Source organism: Phoca vitulina, unplaced genomic scaffold (assembly GCF_004348235.1).
Source record: "Phoca vitulina isolate PV1807 unplaced genomic scaffold, GSC_HSeal_1.0 scaffold35, whole genome shotgun sequence".
NCBI lineage: Eukaryota > Metazoa > Chordata > Mammalia > Carnivora > Phocidae > Phoca > Phoca vitulina.
Window position 1 is genome coordinate 6,042,573 of NW_022589738.1, and position 24,848 is coordinate 6,067,420.

A 24,848-nucleotide genomic window follows, 5' to 3' on the forward strand; every position below is an offset into this window, starting at 1 on the left:
CAGCAGGTAAGGGCTAGCCATAGGGCAGAGTTGGTGAACAGCCCGAGGTAAACAGTACTCTTTTTCACCTCAGCGCCCTCTGGTTTCTTCTTTGACATGAGGGAGAGGTAGCTGTACCTCAGCATCTTGGAAAGCCTCTTCTTGGCTTTCTTTTGCTGAGCGGAGTTGGCAAAGCCACCAAACCCCATACATGGGGAGTACCGACTGATTCAGGCAGCTCTAGGAATTCAGAATTGAGACCAGTGCGAACTAAGATTGGTGGAAAATAGTTTTCCTATTTCTTCACATGCCTACTATCTAAAATTCATATATTGCCTTTTAATGTCATTTTAAAGCATTGTCTGAGAAGTTCCTAACATTGATACATGTCTGAGAAATCTCAAGCATGATATATGTAGAAGTTAAGAATGCCATATTGGTGACGGCTGTGGAAGAGGGAAAAGGAAATTGTGACAAGGACGTGGAAGGAAAAAAAAGTCAGTGAAAAGAGGTGTGATGCAGAAATATTCAAGCCAGAGAGAAATGTAAGAGACATTTTGAAATTAATCAGGGTTGAAGGAGAATGTTATGAGTTTGGGAACAGCCCACATGGTTAGATTTCTTTACTCCCATGAAATAAGCAGCATGAATTTATACATATTTTAGACATCTATTGTACTATTTCATCAACTTTTTGTGAAAACCACTTTGTGGTAAACTTTAATAAATAATTTTTATATTGTGTCTAATACCCTCCCTCTGAAATAAACGTTATATTACCAAAATCATGACTGACACAAAACACCATCCATCCTTGATGGCTGAGTTTCTTATTAAGTTTCCAATTTATTTTCTAATTTAACTCTTTTCCCTCCATTACATTTTGTCCTCTGAGTTTGAAAATAGTACAGGTCAAAGCAAAACTGTGGAAATACTTATTAGGATCTGCAAGTGCTCCTATGTGACCATACCACAGTAATCTGGCATTCATAATAAACATTCAACCAGAATACTTTGCATTTGTAATAAATCATTAGAATCACAAAATGTGCAAGGTATGCACCAAGAACTTAGTTGGAGATTTGAGTTATCTAATTTCTTTCCAAATATTTATTCATTTCCACTCCTAGGTCATTCATACTTTTATCACAACCAATTTACCATATCTTTATTGAAGTCTTCCTCTTTCAGATTCACCCCCTGCTGAATTTCAGCCTCCAGTGGTTCAAGCAATTTTTGTATATCTGAGTTAAACTGCTCCAATTCCTTCAAAGGAATGGAGGCCTAAAAAAAAAGATAGTGCTAATTTAAATCAAAATTACTTTTTATTAGAAACATAAACCCCCAAAATTACATTTGTTCAACCTCCTGTTGCTAAAATAATGACATGCATTATGTTTCCATATTATATTTTATGAAGGCTTTGAAATACAACTGGGAAAGTACCTGAGGATGCAAATAAAGACAAACATTTAACATCATCAGAGCTGAACATACATGCAAGATAATGCAATTTGTCATTCTGTTTTTTCAACAAAAGTTCATTTCCATATATTTGAGCTAATTGTTCATATTCTAAAGTTGAATTTGATCTTATTTAAAATATTCTGATATAAATACCATTTGTGTAAATATGTCTTATCAGAAATTGCCTCATTCACCAAGTAACAGTAACCTCAGGTAGAAAAGCAGAATTGTCTCCTTACCCTCAGAAAAACTACATGGCAATCTGCTCCAATATTTTAAATGACATTTTTAGCATGGAAAATTTGACAGGCACGCTCTCATAAGACAAACAATGCCATGAGCTTGCCTTAGGAATATTTTCTTTGGTAGCACAAAAAATTCAAATGAATGAACCCAGAATATTTCACATAAAAAATCTGAATATATATTTTTCAACTTTACAAACATCACAGTTTCTTTGATTTTGAAATTCATATTGACCATAGTCTCAAAAAACTTTAAAGCCCCTTTTTTCTAAAGAAACCACTTGAAGAGGAGTGATGATTAGAAATACATTGGAAATTAAATATATATTCAAAAGAGTAGGCAAGATTTAATTATCAAAGTTCAAACAGTTAATAAAATAAATATGCTATTGATCTTTACCCTGTATTCAATTTCTTTGCATTAAAACACTAAAAAATATTTTATACCTGATAGCTTCTGAAAACTCATAGATGACATAAAGAAATCTTATTTTCTTACAGAGCTAAACGTTTGCCCATTTGTAAAACCAATTCAGGAACGACCCCTGGTGTTTTATGCCAGGAAGACGGCATGCATCAAGTCTGGTCCCCACCTACTGTTCCCCATCACATTCCCAGTCATAATCTTACTCTTTCTTTATTAAACAGCATCTCCTAGAGGACAATAAAGATAAGTGTTCAAGGAAAAACCAAATATCTACTCATGAAAAAGTGAATAATCAAATGATATTAACGAGAATGTGATTCGCACACACAACGCAAATAGACACTTATCTGTCAGGCACTTTTACACACACCAGAAAGGATTTATGGGCTCTTTTTTAAAAAGTGACTTATTTTCAGTATTATTTTTAAATCCTAATGAACATTTGCAATTTGAAATGTCATAGTTGGTTCTTGAACCAGTACAGAATGGGAGTATTGTAAATATGCTTAAGGGATGTTTCCACCGCTGTATTATAAACATACCTCTACACTTTTAAAACATATTTCTCGAAGTATTATAAATGCAAAAAGATGAACAACTTTTTGAATCATAACTAAACAATCTTAATTTGATACTATTTTGTGTTATTGAATTGTTCACATTTGCTAATATTTAATTAGAGCAACTGCATTGTTCTACATAATTATGTGAAAATACAACAATAGGTATTTTTAAAATAACTTTTATTGAGTGCTTGGGTGTCAAAATAACATGGGTCCATTTGCAGACAGACTTATCTATTTTACTTCTACGCATGCTACCTCTCTAGCTCACCCTCTCTCCCCATAATCAAATACAGGGTGTAGTTTCAAAGGCTCAGAACTTGGGCCTCCAAGCATCTTTCTCAATACTCCTTGCCTAATGCATTGTATTATCTTCCCAAATTTAACTATAACTTTCACAGTATCTCCCAGATATTCATCTTAAGCTGAATTTTTGAATTCAACATAGACTTTCCAATAGCCAGCTGATTCCTCACTTAGAGTTCAACATGTCTAGAAATGAGCTCCTTATCTTTCCCCCCAAGCTGCTTGCAACACCAACTTCCCTAGTTCTGTAAATAGAAGAACTATTTTTTCCTCAGTCATCTAGGCTTAAAGTGTGAGTCATGTTATTTTTCAACACTTCACTCTAATATCTAATCAAATAAAATAATTGTGAATTCATTCACCATGATCTACTTGCTTTCTATTCCCAGAGATATCATCTCTTGTAGTCCTTACACAGGAGTTAAGGCAATAACCTCCTTACAGGGGTATAATCTCCTTCTCACATGACCAGTTCCATCCTGTGCACTGTGATCAGTTCAATATGTTCCAAAAACATGGCTTTCATTAAGTTATTTCTCTATTCAAGAAGTGTAAGTAGAATGAAGTCTAAACTCCAGCATGATAGTCAAGACTTCCCCTAATATTGCCCCAAGGACCTTTCTAGCCTTATTTAAGTGCTCTTAATATCAAGCTTTCTTACAGGCCTATTGGTGAACTCTGGGTACTTCCCTCCTTCTTGGCCCTTAGAATGTTTTTTTTAATCTTCTGGTGAAGAGCCTATGCTCCTGCATGAGAATGCCAAGACTGAATCTGGGCTCCACCATTTAGTAGCTGGGGGACCTTGGACAAGTTATGTGTCCTCCTTGAGCTCCAGTTTCTTTATTTGTAACATGAAGATAAGAAGGATATCTACCTCATAGGGTTGTTATGAGGATCAAATGCAGTTAGAATGCTGTCTGAGACACAATAAATGCTCAATAAATATGGGTTATCATTTTCTCCCCAAATCCTATGTATCCATATGACATACGATAAATGCTCGACGAGTATTGACTCGGTCTCCTCTCAAAATCGTACCCATCCATTGACTCCGTTAAAAGATCCTCTTTTGAAAACATATGGTTAATGAAGGATAAAATAAATGCTTGTTGACAGAGCATTTCTATTTTACCAAGGTAACTGACAAAATCATTAAATTCCAAAGGTGAGCATGGAGAAACTGAGACTCAGTTTGGTAACACTGTGTCATTCTGAACAACAAAACTTGTTGATTAATTAATCTGTATCAATGCAGAGGGTAGTTTCAAAGAAGATGCCAAAGGGCTTTGTATTTGTTCTGCTCTGTGCAGTATTTTCATCAGGAAATATTTGGAGACACAAAAAGCATGCAAAAAGACATGCAATGAGAAGGATGAGTTCCATGAACACCCCATGAAGATAAGGTATTTATCAAGTCTTGTTCAACCTGGAGTCATTCTTGGTACATAGTAGGCACTCATAAATGAATATTGCCCGACAAACTAAGTAAATGAATGACTAATCATGGGGTAGTAGCATAAACATTTCAAGGAACTCTTGAATGGTCTAGAATTTTAAATAACCCAATTTTTGTTGTATAAAATTGAAAAGACCTGATTGGCCAAATGCTAGTAACAGTGATACCACAAAGTACAAAAACAATATAAGCAGATACAAATAGCTTTTAGGAAATACTACTACAAAATGATTTACTAATTAATCAAGCAAGATAATGCAAACTTAGATTTTTATTAGTAGTATATGTAGGGTCTGGATTTACTGATCAAGGATTACTCTGCATTTGTTTAAGAGGCCATTATACAGATTAGGGATTTGAATTATTCTGTGTGGTTGCAAAGTGAATAACTTGAATCAATGGGTAGAAATTACTTGGAGCCTCAATTTTAGTTTAATACAGGAACAACTGATTAGTGCCATATTTTTTTTCTTTCTTAAAAGCACTAATTTTAAAGGAGTGAGTTTCCCATTGCTGAAAATATACAAGCAGAGGCAGGATGATGATGTATTAGGATATGTTAGGAATAAGACACTTTTCACATGAATACTTCCCTAAAATTTTATCAACTTATAGTGAATTCTCTCCTCTGAATTCAAAGGGTTTTGTCCATAGCAATGCAGCTAAATAGAAATACAATGCAAGTCATATATGTAATTTTAAATATTCTAGATGCCATACTAAAAAGTAAAAAGAAACAGATGAAATTAATTGTAATAATATATTTTATTTACCTAATTTCCCCAAATATCATATAAGCCTATAATTGAAATAAAATTAAGAAGATACTTTACATTCACTTTCTCCTATTAAGACTTTAAAAACCACTATGTATTTTACACATCTTAATTTGGAGTAGCCACATTTCAAATGCTCAACAGCGGTATGTGGTTCGTGGCTACCTTTTCAGACAGTACAGATCAGTAGTAATTATTATTATTATGACTTTGAAAAGAACAAATAGCTCATTATTAGTTTGAAATCTATCACAAGAGTAATGTCTTACTAATGAGAATCAAGATGCTAATGTTTTAGTCAATAAATTTTAGTGGATTTAGACAATTCTTACAATGTCCATCTTATTCACTTGCATTCAGATATGTTCTCTGAGAGGAATTTTCCAGAAGCCTTCTGGGGATAGGAAAACTTATGGGAATGGGTTCCACATGATCTAACAGGAGTCTCTATTCCTCATTTAATGTGTACAGTACCCTACATTGTACTTCAATATCTCTTACATATTTGAATGTAATGTTATTTCACTTTCAACATTTTATGCTTTGTCTCACCAGTAGATTTTTTAATCCCTGAAGTTCAGAATATATCTTATGTACTCTATTTTCCATAGCAAATATAACTTCTGTTGTTTTTTTTTTGTATAGAAAAGGTACTTACTATACCAACTACTAGTTTTAGAACATCCAATATATTAATCGAATTAACCAGTGACCAATTTTGTAATGGAAATAACCATAAGTACTCAACCCAATTATTTTGGCTATACTATTGACCGGATCAGACCAGCCATTTGACATCTGTGTGATTAATACTCTGTTCAGATACAAGGAGTTGGGAAAATTTAGATGCCTCCTTAAGAGTTGACTGGTTTACCATTAGGTCATAACAATTCTAATACGGCAGGCACTTCTCTAACCAATTTTTTTTATATATCAATACTTGGTCTTTGTTGTTTTGTAATTTAGAATTATTATACAAGTTTATCAAAGAAATGCATAATAAGCAAGCTTCCATAATTTAATAGCTTACTTGTGAGTCACCGAAGTTTAAAACATATAAAGTATATAATGCCTGTTTTTTAAACTCAGAATTATGATAAATTACTTAAAGATTGAAAGCAATGTGGATAAATCATCTTAATTATTACGTAAATTACTTCTATTGAATTCAAAGAAAATATATGACCACAGAAGAACTAGAATCACAATTAAATTACACAAAGTTAGACAATGTACACAAGATAGGTTTAGAATACACAGAAAATAATCAAACAAAGATTATAATATGGTAGGGAAGAATATAAACCAGGCATAGGTTCTGCACAATTTAATTTTTTACTTACCTTTTCATCTTAACAGCTTTAACATGACTGTGTAGTCATACAAAATACAAATAAAGTAAAACATACGAAAGTTTAATAAACAGATAAATGGACACAAAAGAAAGAAGAGACAGAGAAACTGAGAAAGACAACACTTTGTTTTCCTTGATTTTTTAATGTTTCAGTTTGCTTAACAGCTATTAATTGTGCTTTGCTGTATGATTTAGGATTAATGAAATTTAAGGCTTTGTTAAAGTCTTAGCATTAAAGGTGACTTATATAACAAGTTAACAAACAATAACATACTGAAAAAGGTAAAATTAATTACAAATGGATTCACTGTAAATTGGAAGCATTCAAATTACTCAGATACACTTTATAATTTTTAAATTGTAACCTTACTTTTAGTTAAATATTACTTCTAACGTGCATAGATATACTAACATAATAATGACTGTGTTTACACAGACAGCAAAGTAAACATTTGTTCATATGGACTATGTACTCTCAATAATTGTGATAAATGGCCACTACATTCAAATTACACTAATATCTAAATTGCAAATAAATAATCTGAGTGCTATAGATTGGTTTAAAAATGCTTCAAATCAATCAGTCTCCTCTTTCCACTCTGCAGCTTTGAAAATTTATTTATCATTACAATGTCGGTATAAAAAATAAAATAATTCATGGAAACCAAAAGGAATAAAGTTTCAAGGACCAGTAACATCCTGTAATACAGAAAAGACATAGTACTGATATGACATGAAGAGTTATTTCAAATCCAAATATCTGGAGAGGAAAGAAAACTTACAAAGAAAAATACGCGTATTAGAAAGACCTATCTAGAATGAAGATAATCACATAGTTTATAGATTCATTCACTCATTTATTTTAAATTCATAAGAGCAAACTCCAAAAAAACATGAGAAATTAAATTTAAGAAATTTAATTGACTCAGAAGACTGACATTATATTGGCTGGATTCTCTTACTAGTTAGCTAAGGTACTGGTTTATCTTTGATGCTTTGAGGATGAGAATGTGAAAATGAGGTAACTTCCCAACCTTGTGGTGTTAATTAAAGGATGTTACCCAGTACATCAGCTTTTGAATTGATGAGATTAATCTCATGGTCATACTTTTCAGAATTAGATAGAAAATATATTGATTGGTTAAGATATATTGGTGGTTCAAGAATCAGCCCACTGCCTGCTTCTTGTTAAATATAACTTGGAATATTTCTTTACCTCATGATTAAATGAGTTCAGAAGTAGCAGCTGAAATAGGAGAAGAAAGGACTGCACTGTAAAAATATATGAGGGAGACAAATGAATTAAAAGCAAAAATACAACACTTTGGACAACTGTGTGTTTTTTCTTTTCTCTTTTCTTCCTTCTTTCTCCTTCCCTTTCTCCTTTCCTCTCTCATTTCTGCTTTTTTGTTCAATTCTTTTTGTTTTTAATACAAAGAAGTGCACTGAAATCATTGTTTTTTTTAGGTGAAATTAGACATGTTTATATTAACATATAATACACCGACAATAAATACCTGATAATATAAACAGAGGTAATAAAGTATGCTGGGTTTCAGCATGCTGGAGTAGACAAAGCAATGAACCAGGATCTGACATTTTTCTAACCACGCTAACTGTGAGAACATGGGCAACCCACTGGCTCTCATAGTCCCCTGTAAATATCTGAAAGTCCCTGGTCCGAGGAATGATTACTTTTGCTTCCGATGATGACTGATCAGAGGAATAGTTTTCCTTCTTAAAGGATAACAATCAGGAATCACCAAATAGCTTTACGTATTTAAATATCATGCTAATAAGACCCAGTTAGTTCTAGCAAATGACATTGCTCACCAAACTGGATTAACATTTACTTTGAAAACATTTTAAATGATTGTAAGAAGGATTTGTTACTAAATTTTCAACAGAATTAACCTTGATAAAGGGATAGCAAGCTACAAATGTGAGAAGTTGTTAATATAGGAATTCTGTTGCGAGGCTCATTTCTTATTTATTTCAGCGAAATAAAATTAGCAGGTATAGTATTACATGGCTTGGATATTAATTTGTTAATATTATTTGAGGATATTAACTGTAATTGTTACATTTTTAGTACCCTACAAATTATGCAATTCCTGTGGAACTTTACCAAAGTTTTTATTTATGTTTTCTGTTATAATTTCTTTGTAGAAAATTTTATTAAAAAGTGTGTGTATGTGTATGTGCATGTGTACAACAATACACATGTATTACTATATATGTGTGTACACATACGAACACACACATATGCAAACAAGAATAACCATACCAATTAATGGGCCATGTTCTCTTCTATCCGAGGAGGTGTTAAATTAGAAAGAGACTACAAAGTGGAAAAAGATCAATATATTTGTATTGATAAAGTTGATTACTGAAGATTAGGTATTACTTAAAATTTTCAAATCCAATAAATCTCATTTTGACATTCTAGGTCATATTTATAAGAGGTATTATTTATTACCCACTGATGTTTAGGAAAGCCAAAACATTTGTCTAAGCTATCGTTAACGTATTTATACATTACTTTTCACATATAAAGCCACTATTTAAGATAGATTAGACCCAACCATATAGGGTTTTTTGTTTCCCCTGATATATTCTATATTAAATGGGAAACTCACTGGCTTTCTCATAACTGTGTGTGTGTGTGTGTGTGTGTGTGTGTGTGTTTGAAAAGTCTCTGATCCAAAGAACAATTACTTTTCCATCTGCTAACACTGATTGGAGGTTAAAAACTTGACACTGTAATTATAATAGCAACAAAACTATGAATATTTACACATATGATGCCAGACTGTCCAAATCTCATGTGATAATTACACTAAATACATATAGAGAAACTGCTTACATGAATTTTAAAAGCAATTTTAAGGCCCATTATGGAAATTAAAGGATACAGGGTATAAAATATCTAACGGCACATAACTCTTTTTTTTCTCAATAGCACATAAATCTTAATAAAGAATTGAAGACATAGAAAACAAGTTCACCTTTCCTTTGGTTGGTACCAATTGCAGGGCCAATAATTTAACATTTCAGCTCCATAGAAATGAAGACAATTTAAATAGGCAAATTATACATATAAGTTTTATAATATCTTGTAACAAAGTAATTACCTATATTAATAGGACATAGCTAGATAAAATCTGTTTAGTCAACATTATTTTGAAATTATTATAATGTGATAAATATATCTTGATGCATATTTTATTCTTGAAACTCATACGTAGACTTTCATACTCAATGAGTCTTGAATTCTGAGCCATTTTTCAGCTCACCATCTTTTTGGCCCTCGCATGTAATAATTTAAGTCTAGGTTAGTTCTTAATGTCTGTAGACCACTGGTTCTCAAAGTGGATCCCAGATCATTAGCATCGATATCACCTAGAAACTTCTTAGACATGCAAATATCAGGCCACACTCAAGGCCTATTGAATGATAATCTCTGTGGGCAGTGGGGGCAGGTGATAGACAGCAATCTGTGTTTTAACAATTCCTCCAAGTACAGAAAGTTTTGAAAGTCACTGCTCTACACTATCGCTTCCTTTTTGTTCCCAGAGATACCCCTTTATTTGAGGTACTCAGTGTTTCTCATCTAGACTATCACCATGGCTTCCTAATTGGTTTCCCTACTTCCTGTTATTATTCAGTTGAATTCTCTTCCCAACCACTATTGGACTAACCTTCAACAGTGCACTGAAAACAAAACAAAACAAAACAAAACAAAAAACATTAAGAACTCCTCATTGCCTACTGAATTAAGCATAAACTATTTGTCTGGTTGTCATGACCTCTCCACACTGTGTCTAATCATCCTCTTCATTCTTATCATCCACAACTAAGCTTCACACTCCATGCTCTACATTTCGTAAGTAAACTGAATGTACTCTCCACTGAACACTCCATACACTTTGAGCTTTTTCATAGGTTATCCTGAATTGCTACCTCTTCTATGTTGCTAGAGTGGCTGGTAAATTCACTCAGCATACACTCATTCTTGGCCCAATATCCATGAACATATCTCGCTCCACAATTAAACAGTAAGCTCCTTGAATTCATCACACCTTAGCTAGCAATACAGGTACCACAGAACCAAACATTATGACCTGAAATACTACATTGTTGGTAAGAGATCATTCATATTGGTCCCTTTTCCCAACCATTCCTTCATTAATCCTTTAAGATCTACATCAACTACCATCTCTCCCAAAACGCAGACTCCCCTCTCCAATTTGGCTTCTCAGAAGATGGAGAGGAGTAGAGCTGCCATAAGGAACAGCACTAAGTAGTCAGCTTATTTCTGCCCTCTATGCATCTGTTTCCTGTTATCTTCTTTTCCTGACAGTATCTTCCTCATCAGCACCCTGCTACACCACCATGTTCAGAAGCCCTAAAACCGAAAGAGTTGAGACATATTGTCTCCCCCCATTGATTTCATTGACTTTACCTGGGTTAGGAAGTTACCACTGATTCATTTCTATAATTCTGACCATCCCCATTAAAACTGCCATTTTCTCAAACTGATTTCATACAGATTAGGAGAAATTAAGCTTTCTCAAAGCAGTCAGATACTACCGATAAACCTAAATGAAATAGGAAGAGGTAGCATTTCATGTCATATTTGGGACAAGCAGAACTTCCTAGTATTTCTTATATTGGTCCACTTGATAATCTATAAGGCTGGTCCTTACAATGGAAATAGCAAAGACATCTTCTTGATCCCAGCCCATTTCCAGCAGAGGCCAGAAGGAGAAATCAGTCATTCCTCCATTTCTTTTTCCCATCAATTTCTGCCTCAATTCTCAAAATTTGGCCATTCAAAGCTAATATATAATACGACGGAAATAAGTGTGGATATTAAGGATTTTTACCATTTTGTATTTATAAAGTAACATGTAGGTTTTTAAAACATATGCTTTTACATATCTTAAGTCATTTGATCTTTTTTTCGCTTAACCAACTGAGCCACCCAGGCGCCCAAGTCATTTGATCTTTACCACAATCTTGAGGTGGCTCTGAGAGGTAAAGTGTCACATCCATGATCACATTCAAAGCAAGTTCTGTGGCTTGAAACTAAGAACTTTTTCCTTTCACCATGCTGTTCCTCATTAATGGTTAAAAGTTACCACTAGAGAGAGCTGCATCTGATGGACAAGTTCTCAACCAATCTAAACTGAGGACCACAGTGGCCACTGCCTTCCGGATTTTGTAATTTCTTGTCATGAACAGTCTTTGCAGAAGACATAAACTTTGTCTTCTTCACCAAACAATGAATCCAGGGATTGTCAGTGAATTTTCAGGGTAAAATTTTGCTCTACTCAAGTGCCCTTTCTCTTTGACCTTTAAAAGGATCCTGAAGTTAGTTCTTATACTGAGTCTCTTTTCTACCCATATATATTCCCAATCTACTTTAATTTATTTAATCACTGTAGATTTTCTCCAAGATTATTCTTTTAAGTAAAACCTGACCATAAACTCAACCATAAGAAGGGCATACTCCACCCCAATCTTCCCATGCATAAGCTCTACTGTATTAGGAGCTTGACTTTGGGATCAAGTCACCCCTGAGAATTCCAGCACTTCCAGAATTACCATACTCTGTAAACAAACACACATACAGGTCATTATTTTAAATTCCTTATTACATCAACAAAAGATCACTGGGCTGTCACACTTTAGAACTATTAAGAGCTAATCTAATTACTCCTAATTTTAGCTAATCTAACCCAGAGACTTTACACTATGTTCTATGGACATAACTTGTATCTCTTGAACCCTACCACAGGAAGGAGAAAGATAAAAGGACAGAAATCACCCATCCACTAACCCTCCTGTTATCCATTTTATACATTCTGTTCTAAACAATAACCCTTGGGGGCTGGGGGTAGTGGTGGAATGCTTTCCTTTTAAGGATTACTAATCTAGTTTAACTCCTTTATCTTATAAACATTAAAATGGAATTTAAGAGAAACCACATGTTCTGCCTAATGCTGACAAAATTACGCCTCGGATTCCATCTTCCATGTCCACTGCTCTTCATATTATACTATGTGACTGCTGGAATTACCTCATTAATTGAACATCTCCATGAAGATGTACTAGTATTAAGCATGTCAGATGATTGCAATGACTATTTAAGTTTGTGTTCGTAAACAGATATTTTTAAGTATCTTTTGCACCTGTGCATATTTCCACACTAGCACAATGCAATGAACAAATCAGCAAAATGTCAGGTAAGCTTTATCTCCATGTTTTTGGTTTCATCATGATGATAGAGCATAATTATCTCTCAAAACCCCCAAATGGGGTCACTATCGCATCCAGTCATCTTTATTAATTTAGAGAAAAAGGAGTATTTTGAAAAGTGACAATGTGATTCTTTTGTTAATTAATATATAATTGAAAATATTTATTTAAAATCTCTTATGCCTTTCTTCAGTAAGGAAAATAAAAGAAGTGCAGTGAGTGGCTCACCTAATGAATGATGTATAGAAGTAATTGACAAATGTGTACAGAACATAGGATGAAAATTCACAAACTCCTCTTGGCCATGCTAAGTCTGGCAGCTTCCTATCATACAGGTTGAATTCTACTCATTTTTCAATATCTACAAGTCACAATCTTGTGACATAACTTGTCTCAATCTACTGTTGAAAGGATCAAGAAAACAATACCCTGTTTTCTCTGAAATATTCTCTAGCTTACTGATATATACAACAGGAGGAATACAAAACCTAGTAATGAAGTATTAGCATCCATTTCTTAAGATGACTGAAATAGCCTTTGGTTGTTTAGATATTACATACTCTAATGATAATCCCTAGAAGTAAAAACAATTGTCTTAAACAGCAGAGTAAATTCTTACAAAGGACAATTATGCTGTGAAAGTAAATTTTGGAGCCTTTCAGATATTTTCCAGGTGAGGACGGCTTCCTTAAAATAGTACATAAATGAGTATCACTAACTCATTAACTTAAACATTATAAAGAAGAAGCAATGCATTAAGGTAAGCTAATACCTTTTTGCTTTGGGAAGGCGAGTTCTGAAGGATAACTATGTTTCATGGGTATAAAGTATTTAAAATTCAAATCACATTTCAGTATATTTTAGAAACTCTTTTAAATATGTACCAGTACATATAACAGTGATACATTGGAATGCGTTAGAAAATATAGCAATTGTAAATCATGCTATTATTGGGTGTCCATATTTTTCAAAATAATTTTCAAGCATATTGTCCTATTCTTCCAGGGGTCAACACTTACCTGACATATTACATATTTTCTCACAAATATTTCAAAAATGATTTTCTCACTTAAGATTACTTATAGCAATTATCTGTATATGTAAATACATATATTTATTTTATATACATTTTTGTATTTGAAAGTATATTATATATATTGAAAAATGTGTCAATTGACATTTTATAAAATTGGGGGTAATTACCTTGCAACTTGACACTAACCCAAAAAAGTTGGATTTATATATTTTTATATATTTTTGCAAGCTACCTATTAGGTAAGATTTTGTCTTCATTAAATGTTACACAAATATAAAGGGTTATCATGCAAAAGTTCCATATCCCCTGGTTCTTCATTAAATTGAATATAAATAGACATATAAAATTACAAAATTAAGATATATAAGCTTTGCAATCATTTGTTTTCATGGCTTGAGCATGTCATTGTAGCCTAATGGGTTTCGTCACAGTAAGTATCGGCAGTTAGCAAGAGCAAGTTAAATATACACACATACACACATGTGCACAACCAATAAAGAGATACAAACACCCTAGATCATGCAGGAGATATACAAGGCCCCATTTTGGATATTTGATCCATATTACACACAAGCAATATTGTATTTGGCAAAATAAGTCAGTAGTGCTTTCCTTAGATGGATGTCTTTTGTGCTTTGTTGTTGTCGGCCTGCAGCATGCTATTTGTTACTCTGCTGTAGGTTACCCCTGAAAGTACATATGGAAACCAGTACAGAATGCAGTTCTAGAATAGCTGTGGCATGAAAGGAAAAATGACAGAGAGAGAGAGAGACAGGGAGACTGGTGGGGGGTAGCGGGGAGAGATTGATCTCCCATGAGATTCAGTGGTAAAATTTCCTTATATACATTTTGGCCTTCATTTTCTTTTTGAAAACCTTGCTGTGGGGGTCGCTTGCCCCCTTCAGAGTACTGCGCAACCTTCGCAAGAGATCATTTATCACTAGTTTCCACCTTGGAGCAGATCTTCCTACCTTTCCAGTCTTAATTCTGTGAGAAATGGCTGCGAATCGATGGTTGAGCTCTGAGATTTTGGGCTCTACTACTTTCCTGCAGTGGTTGCTGCGGTTTGCCATCAGGTTTGCTGCTTGGTCACGCGTGGAATCCACCTTTGGGCGCATGTCATTCATTTCAGCCTTTAAACGCTATATTCCGTGAGCAAGAGACAGGGCTTGACGTTAGTAATTAAAGGGAAGTTGAGAGAGAGCCAGAGAGTGAAAAAGAGAAAGAGAAAGAAAGAACGAGCACATGCAGAGGAATACAGAGGGAGGAAAAAAGCCAATTTCCATAAAATAGAGGAGACTGAGAATGTGTGCCATCTCAGGAAAATAGATCACCGTCCTTGCTTAAGTTGAGTCTAGGCTTATTTTTAGTCTGAGGAAGGATGAGGGATATTTTCCTGACTTCTCTATGTTGCCCACAACAACCATAATATTGAATATTTAGTCTTATTTTATCTTAACTCTACTCAGTTTCATAGCTGTGGAGCAACCTTAATATATGCTCAGGAGGAAAGGTAGCTGAAGAACAATTTTCTATTCCTCCTGGGTACTTTCGAGTTCCTTTTTATTATATTGAGTGTCATGGGGGAAAAATGGATTTTCCAACAGATAAGGATTCTGTGTCACAGACAGAGGGAGTGAGGAAGGTTCTGCCTGACTCAAGGGGTCAGAGAGGGTATAAGTGAAACAACTCAGGTCCTATTATTTCAAAGGCCTTGAAGGAAATTCACCATAAGATGGCATTCCTTAACTACACATCAAAGGACAAGAGAAAGATAAGGTACACACAACAGAGTGAATATGTTTTGGGGATAGCCTGAAATACGTCAACAGTTTTTCATTAAAAATAAACTATAATCTTGGGAAAAGAGTAATTTCATAAAAAAGAAACAAATGAATTGTTCAGACAGAAACTACAATTTTTGAGTGTTAAATAGCAACCCACTAGTTAATTACCATTATTTTGGCAAAACAAAATAAGGAATCATTAATTTAAATGAAATTTGTTAAAATTCAACTCTTCCTATTTAATTTTGAAAGATGTTATCAAATGGAGATAACATAGCATAAATAAGATAAATTCACACATTATACCTCTCATATCCTTTTATAGGCACCACTTTTTTTTTTAAATGAAGATTAAGTTGCCTTTCAGAAAGATGACTCAGGACATCCTAATAATTGGTTTCAATACACAAACAGAGAACAGAAAGCCATGTTTATTTTACATATAGTTAAAAATAAAAACATCCAGATTTATATAAGTTCAGTACTGTTACTAATTACGAAGATTTGGATATTGCATAGGCAAAATGTCCAGATGACTGGATTTCAGGTGTTTACTCAGATAGGCTGTGAATGATACCGGGAAACTGATCCTTATGTTAGATATAAGAACACAGTACTAACTAGTCAAATGGGCAGGAATTTGCAAAATGACACCAAAATAAATCCTGGAATCCCTTTGTCATCAGAATTTGTTTTGTGTAATTAGGTGAGAGGTGGATATGGACAGATATCCAGATTACAAAACTCTTCAAAGTCATTAACTCCCATGTGAATTAAGAAAGTAGGGAGGGAAGGAAAATAGGAGGGGGGGGAAGAAGGAAGAGAGGAAGAACTTTTTTCATTCTTATTAAGAACTCCTTGATGATCAACATAATTGGTGTGCAGTTAGAAAATTACTTTTCATAATATTTTATTTGCTACCTTAAGTATGTCTTCTTTTTGCTGAGGTTTCTTTTTCTCAGATTCATCCAAAAGTGCTTCAGCCTGAATGATCCAGTTTGTGATGTAATCCACATTCTGGTCAAAGTTTTCCATGTGTTTCCGGTATTCCTTAATTTTACAGAGATATACCATGATATAATATTGGTTAGATAATATTCTTAAAAGATTTTCCTACTTTCTATAATGTTAAAAGGCAAAAAAATTTAGTATCAGTCAAATCATACTTAGGTGTGATCTCCATGTAAAATACAGCAGAGACATGGCAAAATATTAAAATATAGTTATAGGTGTTAAGAGCCACCATTTATGTGAAGTTGAGGAATGTGCAGACATAAATGTCATTATTCAAAGCATACATAATTTCCTTCTCATAATGGAGAGGGGCTGAAAATCCTCTAGCCTCTTCTCTTACCAACAAAAGGTTTAACCACTCTTCAGCTCGGGAAGTGACAGCTATCCAGTTACTATTCAGAAGACTCAGTTTATCTTCCACCAAGGTCTCCTTCTTGCCCAAAACCGTTTTCAAGGCCTCTCCTAGCTCTGTGACACTCTTCAGGTGAACCTTCTGTTTCTCAATCTCTTTCTGAGTAGCCTGTGAAAAGGACAGTATTTGAGCTTTAGTCTTTAGATTTAATGCCTTTGAAATGGCTGTGAGTATGGTTACTGTGTTAAGATTTTTCAATGATTTAAAACTTCCATATGTCTTTATGAATGATAAAAATCATACCATATACATTGTAGTTTCCTTACTGGGTATATATAAGCATATATGTATACAGAAACATGATGAATTTCTATTTATGATTGTTTACATTTAACAGATAAACATACATATTGTTCATCTAAACATATTTATATTAATTTATAAATGTACTGGGTGAAGACAGACCTTAGAAACCTCATGCACAAATAAGCAACTGCTTTTAGAAAATTCAGCAATTAGTGTGCTCTTATATTTCTACAGTAGAAATTTTCAGCATTTTGGTGCCACAAACCTATTTGGAATCTGATGAAACATAAGGACTCTTTCTCATAATAATATTTTTAAAAGATTTTATTTCTTTATTTGACAGAGAATGTGCACAAGCAGGGGGAGCAGGAGAGGCAGAGGGAGAAGCAGGCTCCCCACTGAGCAAGGAGCCTGATGCGGGGCTCGATCCCAGGACCCCGAGATCATGACCTGAGCTGAAGGCAGATGCTTAACCAACTGAGCCACCCAGGCGCCCCTCTCATAATAATATTTTTTAAAAATAAATTTAAGTCCACTGGATTTTAAAGAAAAGGAATTCTACTGGAAAACAATATACAGAATATCTTTTTAAAACCTGTAAGATAGTAATAACTGTCTTCTTGCCTAACGTGTGTAACTACAATAATCTAGCAGCAGATCTTTAGGATAATTTAAAAGCAGTGATGACCATAACTGGTGTCTTGAAATTTATACAATGACTAGAATGTGATGTAAAATTATCTGCCATTTTTACTGATGGCAAAGTTGCAGGAACTGCAGCTATTACTGGGGTTTGCTGCTCACATTCGTCATTGAAAAAAAATACTTAATTTCAATTAGAGGTCTGTGAAAATAAAGAGGTAATATGAAAACCCCTAAGAAAGCACCACCACTTTCTAAGACTTGATTTACAAAACTTGAAAACAAGCACATTTAATATTAGAAATTATGTAGAAAGTTGATAGAAAAAGTGATCCTGGTACAAATGTCTACAGTCAGCTCTACCCCTAGCCCTTTTCTGGTGATGTATCATGGCAGACCAGGTGACCATCTTGCACTTCCCTGTCTCTGCCCTGATCCCTTTCTTGTCCTCACACAGTTGTGGGACATTTCACTAGGGAGTAAGCCAGACCAGATCCTCACGAGAAGTTTAACTGAAAGATACAGAGACTGTGATAACACACCAGCTAAGTCATTTAGAAATGGAAGAGATGTTTTCACCACAGCAAACCAAAGCCATAGTAAGACAAAATCACTGGGAACAGCAACAGTAAGAAAGAGGAGGGAACCCACCTGCAAAGAGGCAAATGAAACATGCACAGAGAATAACAGAGGTGGTCCAAGTGATCAAGACTGAGAGCGAGGGTCTCTATGAGCCCAGCTTGTATCTCATCTTTAATTCCTAGATGCTCTATGGCTGTCTTTCCTTCACATCCTCAGGTCTGTTGTACTCAAAATCACTACATATACACATTTTGTTTTTGCCTTTCATATCACAAAAATAGGGGGAATAAATTTAGTAAAAAGACTGTATAAAGTAATTTGTGCACAAAGATACTGTTTCTCCTATCCCAAAATAATCTTTTGTATTTGTGTTTTTCTTTTCCAATAGAAAAATATCTGAAATTCAAGTAATTATTGCCAAATGCACTTATTGGCTACCGTGTAGAGGGTTAGCTGTAATGCAGGTGTCATCTGTAATACCTGGGTGAACTTAGCTGTTCATAGAAGGAATTCCTTCATGTAGCAATCATAAATGTTACTGAGCTCCTACTAAAGGCATCACTCTTGTAGCAATGACATAGGTGATTCTACTTAATGTCTTTAAGAAAATTAATGAGAAATGCCTCCTTTGCATGAAAACAGCCCCTCTGGAGTTTGACTTGTGTGTGGTCATGGGCTAGATTTTATCCCTTTCATTCCTTTCATCTGCATCCTTGTGTAGAACACAACCTTTACAACCGTATATGGTGGCCATTGTTCTATGCACAATAAAATGACAGAGAAAGTCTCTGTCCTTATAAAACTTATACTCAAGATGTATTTGTCAAAGATATGGAAAGATAGGCAAATGAACATGCCCTCCTTCCTACATTCATTCCAGACTAGTGGCTTGTCACCAGAGATTATTTATTTGCAAAGATAACACCTCACAAAGTTGAATCTTACTTTGTATTTGGATTGGTAAAGACTGTCTTAAAGATGACACTATGTTTTGGCTTTGATATAAAAAGTTGTATAAACAGACATTTGTCTTTTCTATGCCAGGAAATGCAATTAAGGACCATGGAAATTTCCAAATCTCAGAAGGGTTAGAAGATTTGAATTTAGGAAATATTGTTACAGAAAGTTCATGGATCACAACCAACTATTATGGATTAAACATCTGCCAAAATTCTATAGCTAATTCTCAAGAGAAAATGTTTAATGTCTAGGGATACTTCATTCAGTTAATGAAAAGAATAAAATAGGGAATGTAGATAATTTCTAGTGTCACTTTAGTTTCCCCAATATTATAGGATACAACTCAAAGACATGAAAGTTATTGTCATGATGAACATGAACTTGAAAAAAGCAGTGACTATCGTGGTGATAATAGCACCAAAAGTGATTCACTCTTTCCACTCGTAGTGTAAAAAAAACCTAGAGTTAAATCTTCACATTTGGCATTCAAGAACAAACTGGTATTAAATAATTTGTATAAATTCTATTTTTCATTAGGAAAAATATTGTGCTCATTGAACAGATTTTTATTTTTCCTACAAAAGTATTTTTCCCTTAGTTTCAGGTGTATAACATTTATTTTAAATTAAAAGTATGACTTTAAAATATTATGATCTTAGACTTCAAAAAATATACTGATCTGACTTTCTGAAGATCTCAATAAAATATCAATTAGTGAATTTGCTTTTGGTGCTTAATATCCACTCTGTACTGTGCCATTCACTGCCAGAGATTAGAAAGGAGGTAGTCTTTGCATACCCTGCTTTAATTTTACCCACGGTGTAGCTGCAGAGAAAGGCTAAAGCACAATCAAGTAATTTGGCATCATACTAGAAAGAATGTAATTGTTTGACAAAGATGAGTCACTGCTGGGATGAGCATGAATGGCTTTAAGGGAGGGGTGATACTTGAAACTGAAGTTCACCATTAAGGATCGGATGGTTTGGATTGACTACAGACCAAGTGCCAAACAATCTAGAAAATATGAAGGTCAGAATCAAAAGCCACCAAAAGAAAAATATGGAGTACTTACTGGAAAATAAAAAGATAAATTTTATGATGTCAAGGAACTATTCCTCGGCTCTAATAGTTTCCCGTACCATAAGAATGTCTATACTTGCTGATGTATTGAGAACTGAACTAATGGACTGAAATCCAGCTACTGTTTTGTCCATTCTTTCCATACCCTCACTCATGCCTCTCTAAGGGATGTAGTTTCTTAAGCGGTTGGTGAGATGGGGAGAAAGAGTTGATCAAACATGATACTTCCTTCTCTTAAAAAGCATCCAATCCAATCCAATCCTCAGCATGCATGCCTTCTTTGGCTGCTGTGTTGGGTGAGGGATGGAGAAGGTTCTGAAGGGTCTACCCTAATGAATGGACAAGTTCAAATTCAGTGACTAAATTGATGAAGTCGTAACTCAACTTTTAGGGATTTTTTTTTCAATCTTGTGGTAATGTGACAGCTTCTAGGGTTGATTTTAAGGCTGAGTAAAAAACAAAATTATGCACATTCAGTTTTATTTTGACCTATGACACAGCCATAAGTCTAATTTCGGGAGTTTCACCAGCAGCTTAATATGAACTACACGCTTGGCACCAGGGGTTTTTAATGACATAGAAAAAATATCAGCTAAGAGTACTACTCGGTTTAAATATTAACTGCCATAAAATCTAACATAATTTTACTGTCCATATGTTTAATTTGTAACATTTGATAGCAGTTCCAGCATAGAGTAGAAATATTAAACACTAATTTCCATGATTTCAAAGACATAAATTTGTTGTCGACTTCTTCCTAGCCATAGAAACTTTCAAATCCTACTCCAATTTCCTTATAATAAAAAAGGGGTGGCATAGGTTAACTTCTAATAAAGATACCCATGTGTTCAAGTGAAGGATGGAAAATACATTCTGATTCATTCTTCATATCTGAAAGTTAAATCACTCGAGTCTAATTTAAAATGGCATTAGGTTCAGGATTCACTCATCAGCTTATCAATTCATTTCACTGATGGGTTAGCAGGATGGGAAAACTCATTCTGTTGGTTTCTAATGATCACACCATAATGAGATGGAAACATTTTTGTTAATTTTATTTAAAGGTGAAATAGTAAAAAGTGTAAGATTAATTATCTGATCCCACAGAAACACATCCACAACTATTTTCTGACAGGAGCAGAGAAACATAGCCCACTTGGGCTTGACCTCTCACATTTTCAGAGGTCCAATGGCTTCCAAAAGTTTTCCTGGAAGTTCCCAGTGACTTAGATTCTTAAGACAACTCCTCTGACTTACTATCATTCCCACTCTCCTCCCCCAACCTTCTTAATCTCTAAATGTCTCCTGTCCCATAGGTTCTATCGTCATTCAGTCCCACATTTAGTTAAAAAAAAAAAAAAAAAAGTGCCACAATACCATTTCCATATATCTTCCTCCCTTTACTAAAATGCTACTGAATTCTTGTTTATTTTAGCTCTTTCTTAATCTCTTATGCAAGTTCCCTCTAATATGGATGAAGGGTTAACTAACACACCCAAAAGGATGTTTTAAAATGTTCCCCTTCCCAAGTGGATTCTGCATTTTGTTAGTCCACATAATTATACCATTTCTGGTCATCAGGAATGGGAGAGAGTTCTTTCACCTCTAGGTACAAAATATAGTTATGGGAAAAGAATTTTAAAATTACATTATTGCTATTCTAAAATGCATTTCTCCCATATTAAGGTTTCTGAAATTGACATGACACTTAGAATTTGTATTTATGTTTAAGGTGGTGGTGTTTCTTTTGATCTACAACAGCTGTCATTAAATCAATGGTGTATCATACAACCCAATGTCTTAAATGTGATAAAATATGATATTAATTGTTTTTGCAGGTCCCTACATTTCTCTGTCATGGCTAGAGGTTTAGGACACATTTTATTATTAGGCTAATGTGACGGAATAATGTAATGATAAATCAAAAAAGAACATAAAACATTAAATAGTGGATTTTATGGCAATGTGTATTGACTTTTTATTAATAATGTATTGTCTATTAAAGAAGAATTTCATGAAAGCAGAATGTGCAGAACAGAAATTATAGCTATAACTATAATGACAGTGAATAGTGACTCCAATGGCATTTAACAGATGTTCTATTTTCTAAGTAACAGCTGCTTGATGCATTCATTGTACCAAGTTAATGGTCTGCTAGTGTTATTTCACTTCACAGATAAATTACTATGCTCGCTTTAAAAAAAGATATGTAATTTTTCATGGGGATGATAGTGTAACAGACTTTAGAAATAAGTAATAGTTCTCATGCTTTTATAGCTAAGAGGAGTGATGAGTTGAAGCAATTATCCAGATAATCTAGGACCAGAGGCCAGATCTCTTTAAACTGTGAAAGGTAATTGTTTAAAAAAAAAATACAGGACATGGTTGACTAAACTGAATGTAGACCTCGTAAGAGTACTTGTATTCCATTATCTAGTGGTTCTCAAACTTTGCTGAATTATTAGAGACACTGGCCACACTCAGGCCAATTAAATCATAATTTCTGGGGTAGGCTCCAGGCATTGATAGGCTTTTAAATTTTCCCAGGTGATTTCAATGTGCAGCCAATGCTGAGAACAAACTGGCAAACAAAATGATGCATTCTGTCACAAGATTTTGTTGGGTGATTGTCATTAAATTTTAGGACTGAAGTGACAGCAGAAAGATAATTGAGGAAACTTATCACTGTTCTTCCTCATGTTGAATATTATAAAAATCTGTCCCTGAAATCAAAATGAAAATCACAATGACTTATTACATAAGTGGCTTTTTAGACATCAATTATTTTGCATTATTTAACACCCTGAATTGAATTCAACATTTGTGTGTATGTGTGATTCTTTCAGGCAACTCTCAGTATCCCAATGCTACTGTTAATAAAATCTAATGGTCAATTTATGAAAAATAGGAGATATGAACTCTCCAAAAGCTGATGGATTTAAAGTATTAAAGAACTGAAATAATTTTTCCAGGGAATTATATTTGATCATTTTAATTTTTATATAACACTGTGAATATTAAAAGGGCTTTAATATAGCTGAATTATTTAAGGGGCTTTGAATTTTTGACTACTGAAACTAAATTGGGAATACATGAAATCTGCTAGTGGTTAAATCAGAAAATCATACGGATTAAATTTTGCTGAAGCTTACATTTTCCAAACATAATGATCATCAGAGATACAAACTTCTATTTAATCATATAACTATTTACTTTCCTACAGTTATTTTTTGTGCTCAATTCCTACGCTAAATAATTGAAGCCATAATGGGATATTGAGAATCAACTGACTTATATCCAACTAATCAAAGTGATTTTAAGACAAATGCACACAGGATTGTCATTTTATTATTTTCATGCAGACTTATTTAATCTGCACTTTAAATTTAGCCATTGTGTATATTTTTCTTATTGTGAATGATGAACAACTTTTTTGTCACTTTAGAATTAGATTACCTTAAAATTATAAGAAAATATGAATTCTAACAATAATTATAGTGGGAAAAAGCTAATGAAATCAAAGACAGTATTGGATTTTAGTTGTGGGTTTGCTGTGTGCCAGGACTTCTATTTTTTGCATCTATGAAATGAGAGTATTTAATCAGATGATTGTTCATGTTTCCATTTGTTCTAAAACTTACCATAGTTTTCGAAGCACATCGGCGTTTTTCTCTTCTCTCAAAAAAATGTTTTGTCATTATGTTTTAATTGTCATCTCTTAAATTGCAATTTATTTTATTGAATGGATATTTACTGAGCATGCACTATGAGTTGTTATTATTTTATGTGCAGGGGAAACACCAGTGAACAAAACACATTTTTCCTTGTTCTCTTGGCAAGTGAAATTGTTAATGCCCATGCACTAGTTCAAGAAGATAGAAGCTGTCATGACAGCTCAGGGATCCTGTGCAGTGCTGGTCCTCAAACTCCCCAGGTGCTACTAATCTCTTCTAGTTTGCCTTACCATTTCCTTCCACTGTGTCTGTTTCTACTCTATAGACATCAGCGTTTCTGATCTCAACCTGGCAAACTCCTTTAACAGAGATTTGTAAGGTATGAAGAGGGACAACGTCTAATCCTGAAACTGTCACAAACATGACAGTTACAGTTTCCTCAAGCCATCTCTGTTGTCCAGACCATGCAGGTAGGAGTGATCCACACTTTCAAAATCTTTTTTTTTTTGGGGGGGGAGAGAGGGAGAGAGAGATTGAGCAGGGGGCAGGAAGGGGCAGAGGGAGAGAGAGAATCTTAA

The 24,848-nt window shown here is 34.1% G+C and overlaps 1 protein-coding gene across 13 annotated transcripts in view; it reads right to left on the minus strand.

Moving 5' to 3' along the window:
• Positions 1-24,848, minus strand: part of DMD (dystrophin) — a 2,446,616-nt gene that overhangs the window by 1,197,172 nt on the left and 1,224,596 nt on the right. For 12 of the 13 annotated variants that reach the window (XM_032426633.1, XM_032426635.1, XM_032426636.1 and 9 more), the window contains 4 exons: positions 17,015-17,194; positions 16,582-16,710; positions 14,845-15,015; positions 1,141-1,263 (listed from right to left, as the gene is read on the minus strand). In XM_032426633.1, coding sequence (XP_032282524.1) covers positions 1,141-1,263; positions 14,845-15,015; positions 16,582-16,710; positions 17,015-17,194 — 603 coding nt within the window. The remainder of the gene's footprint in view (positions 1-1,140; positions 1,264-14,844; positions 15,016-16,581; positions 16,711-17,014; positions 17,195-24,848) is intronic. The other variant, XM_032426634.1, reaches the window with a different exon arrangement.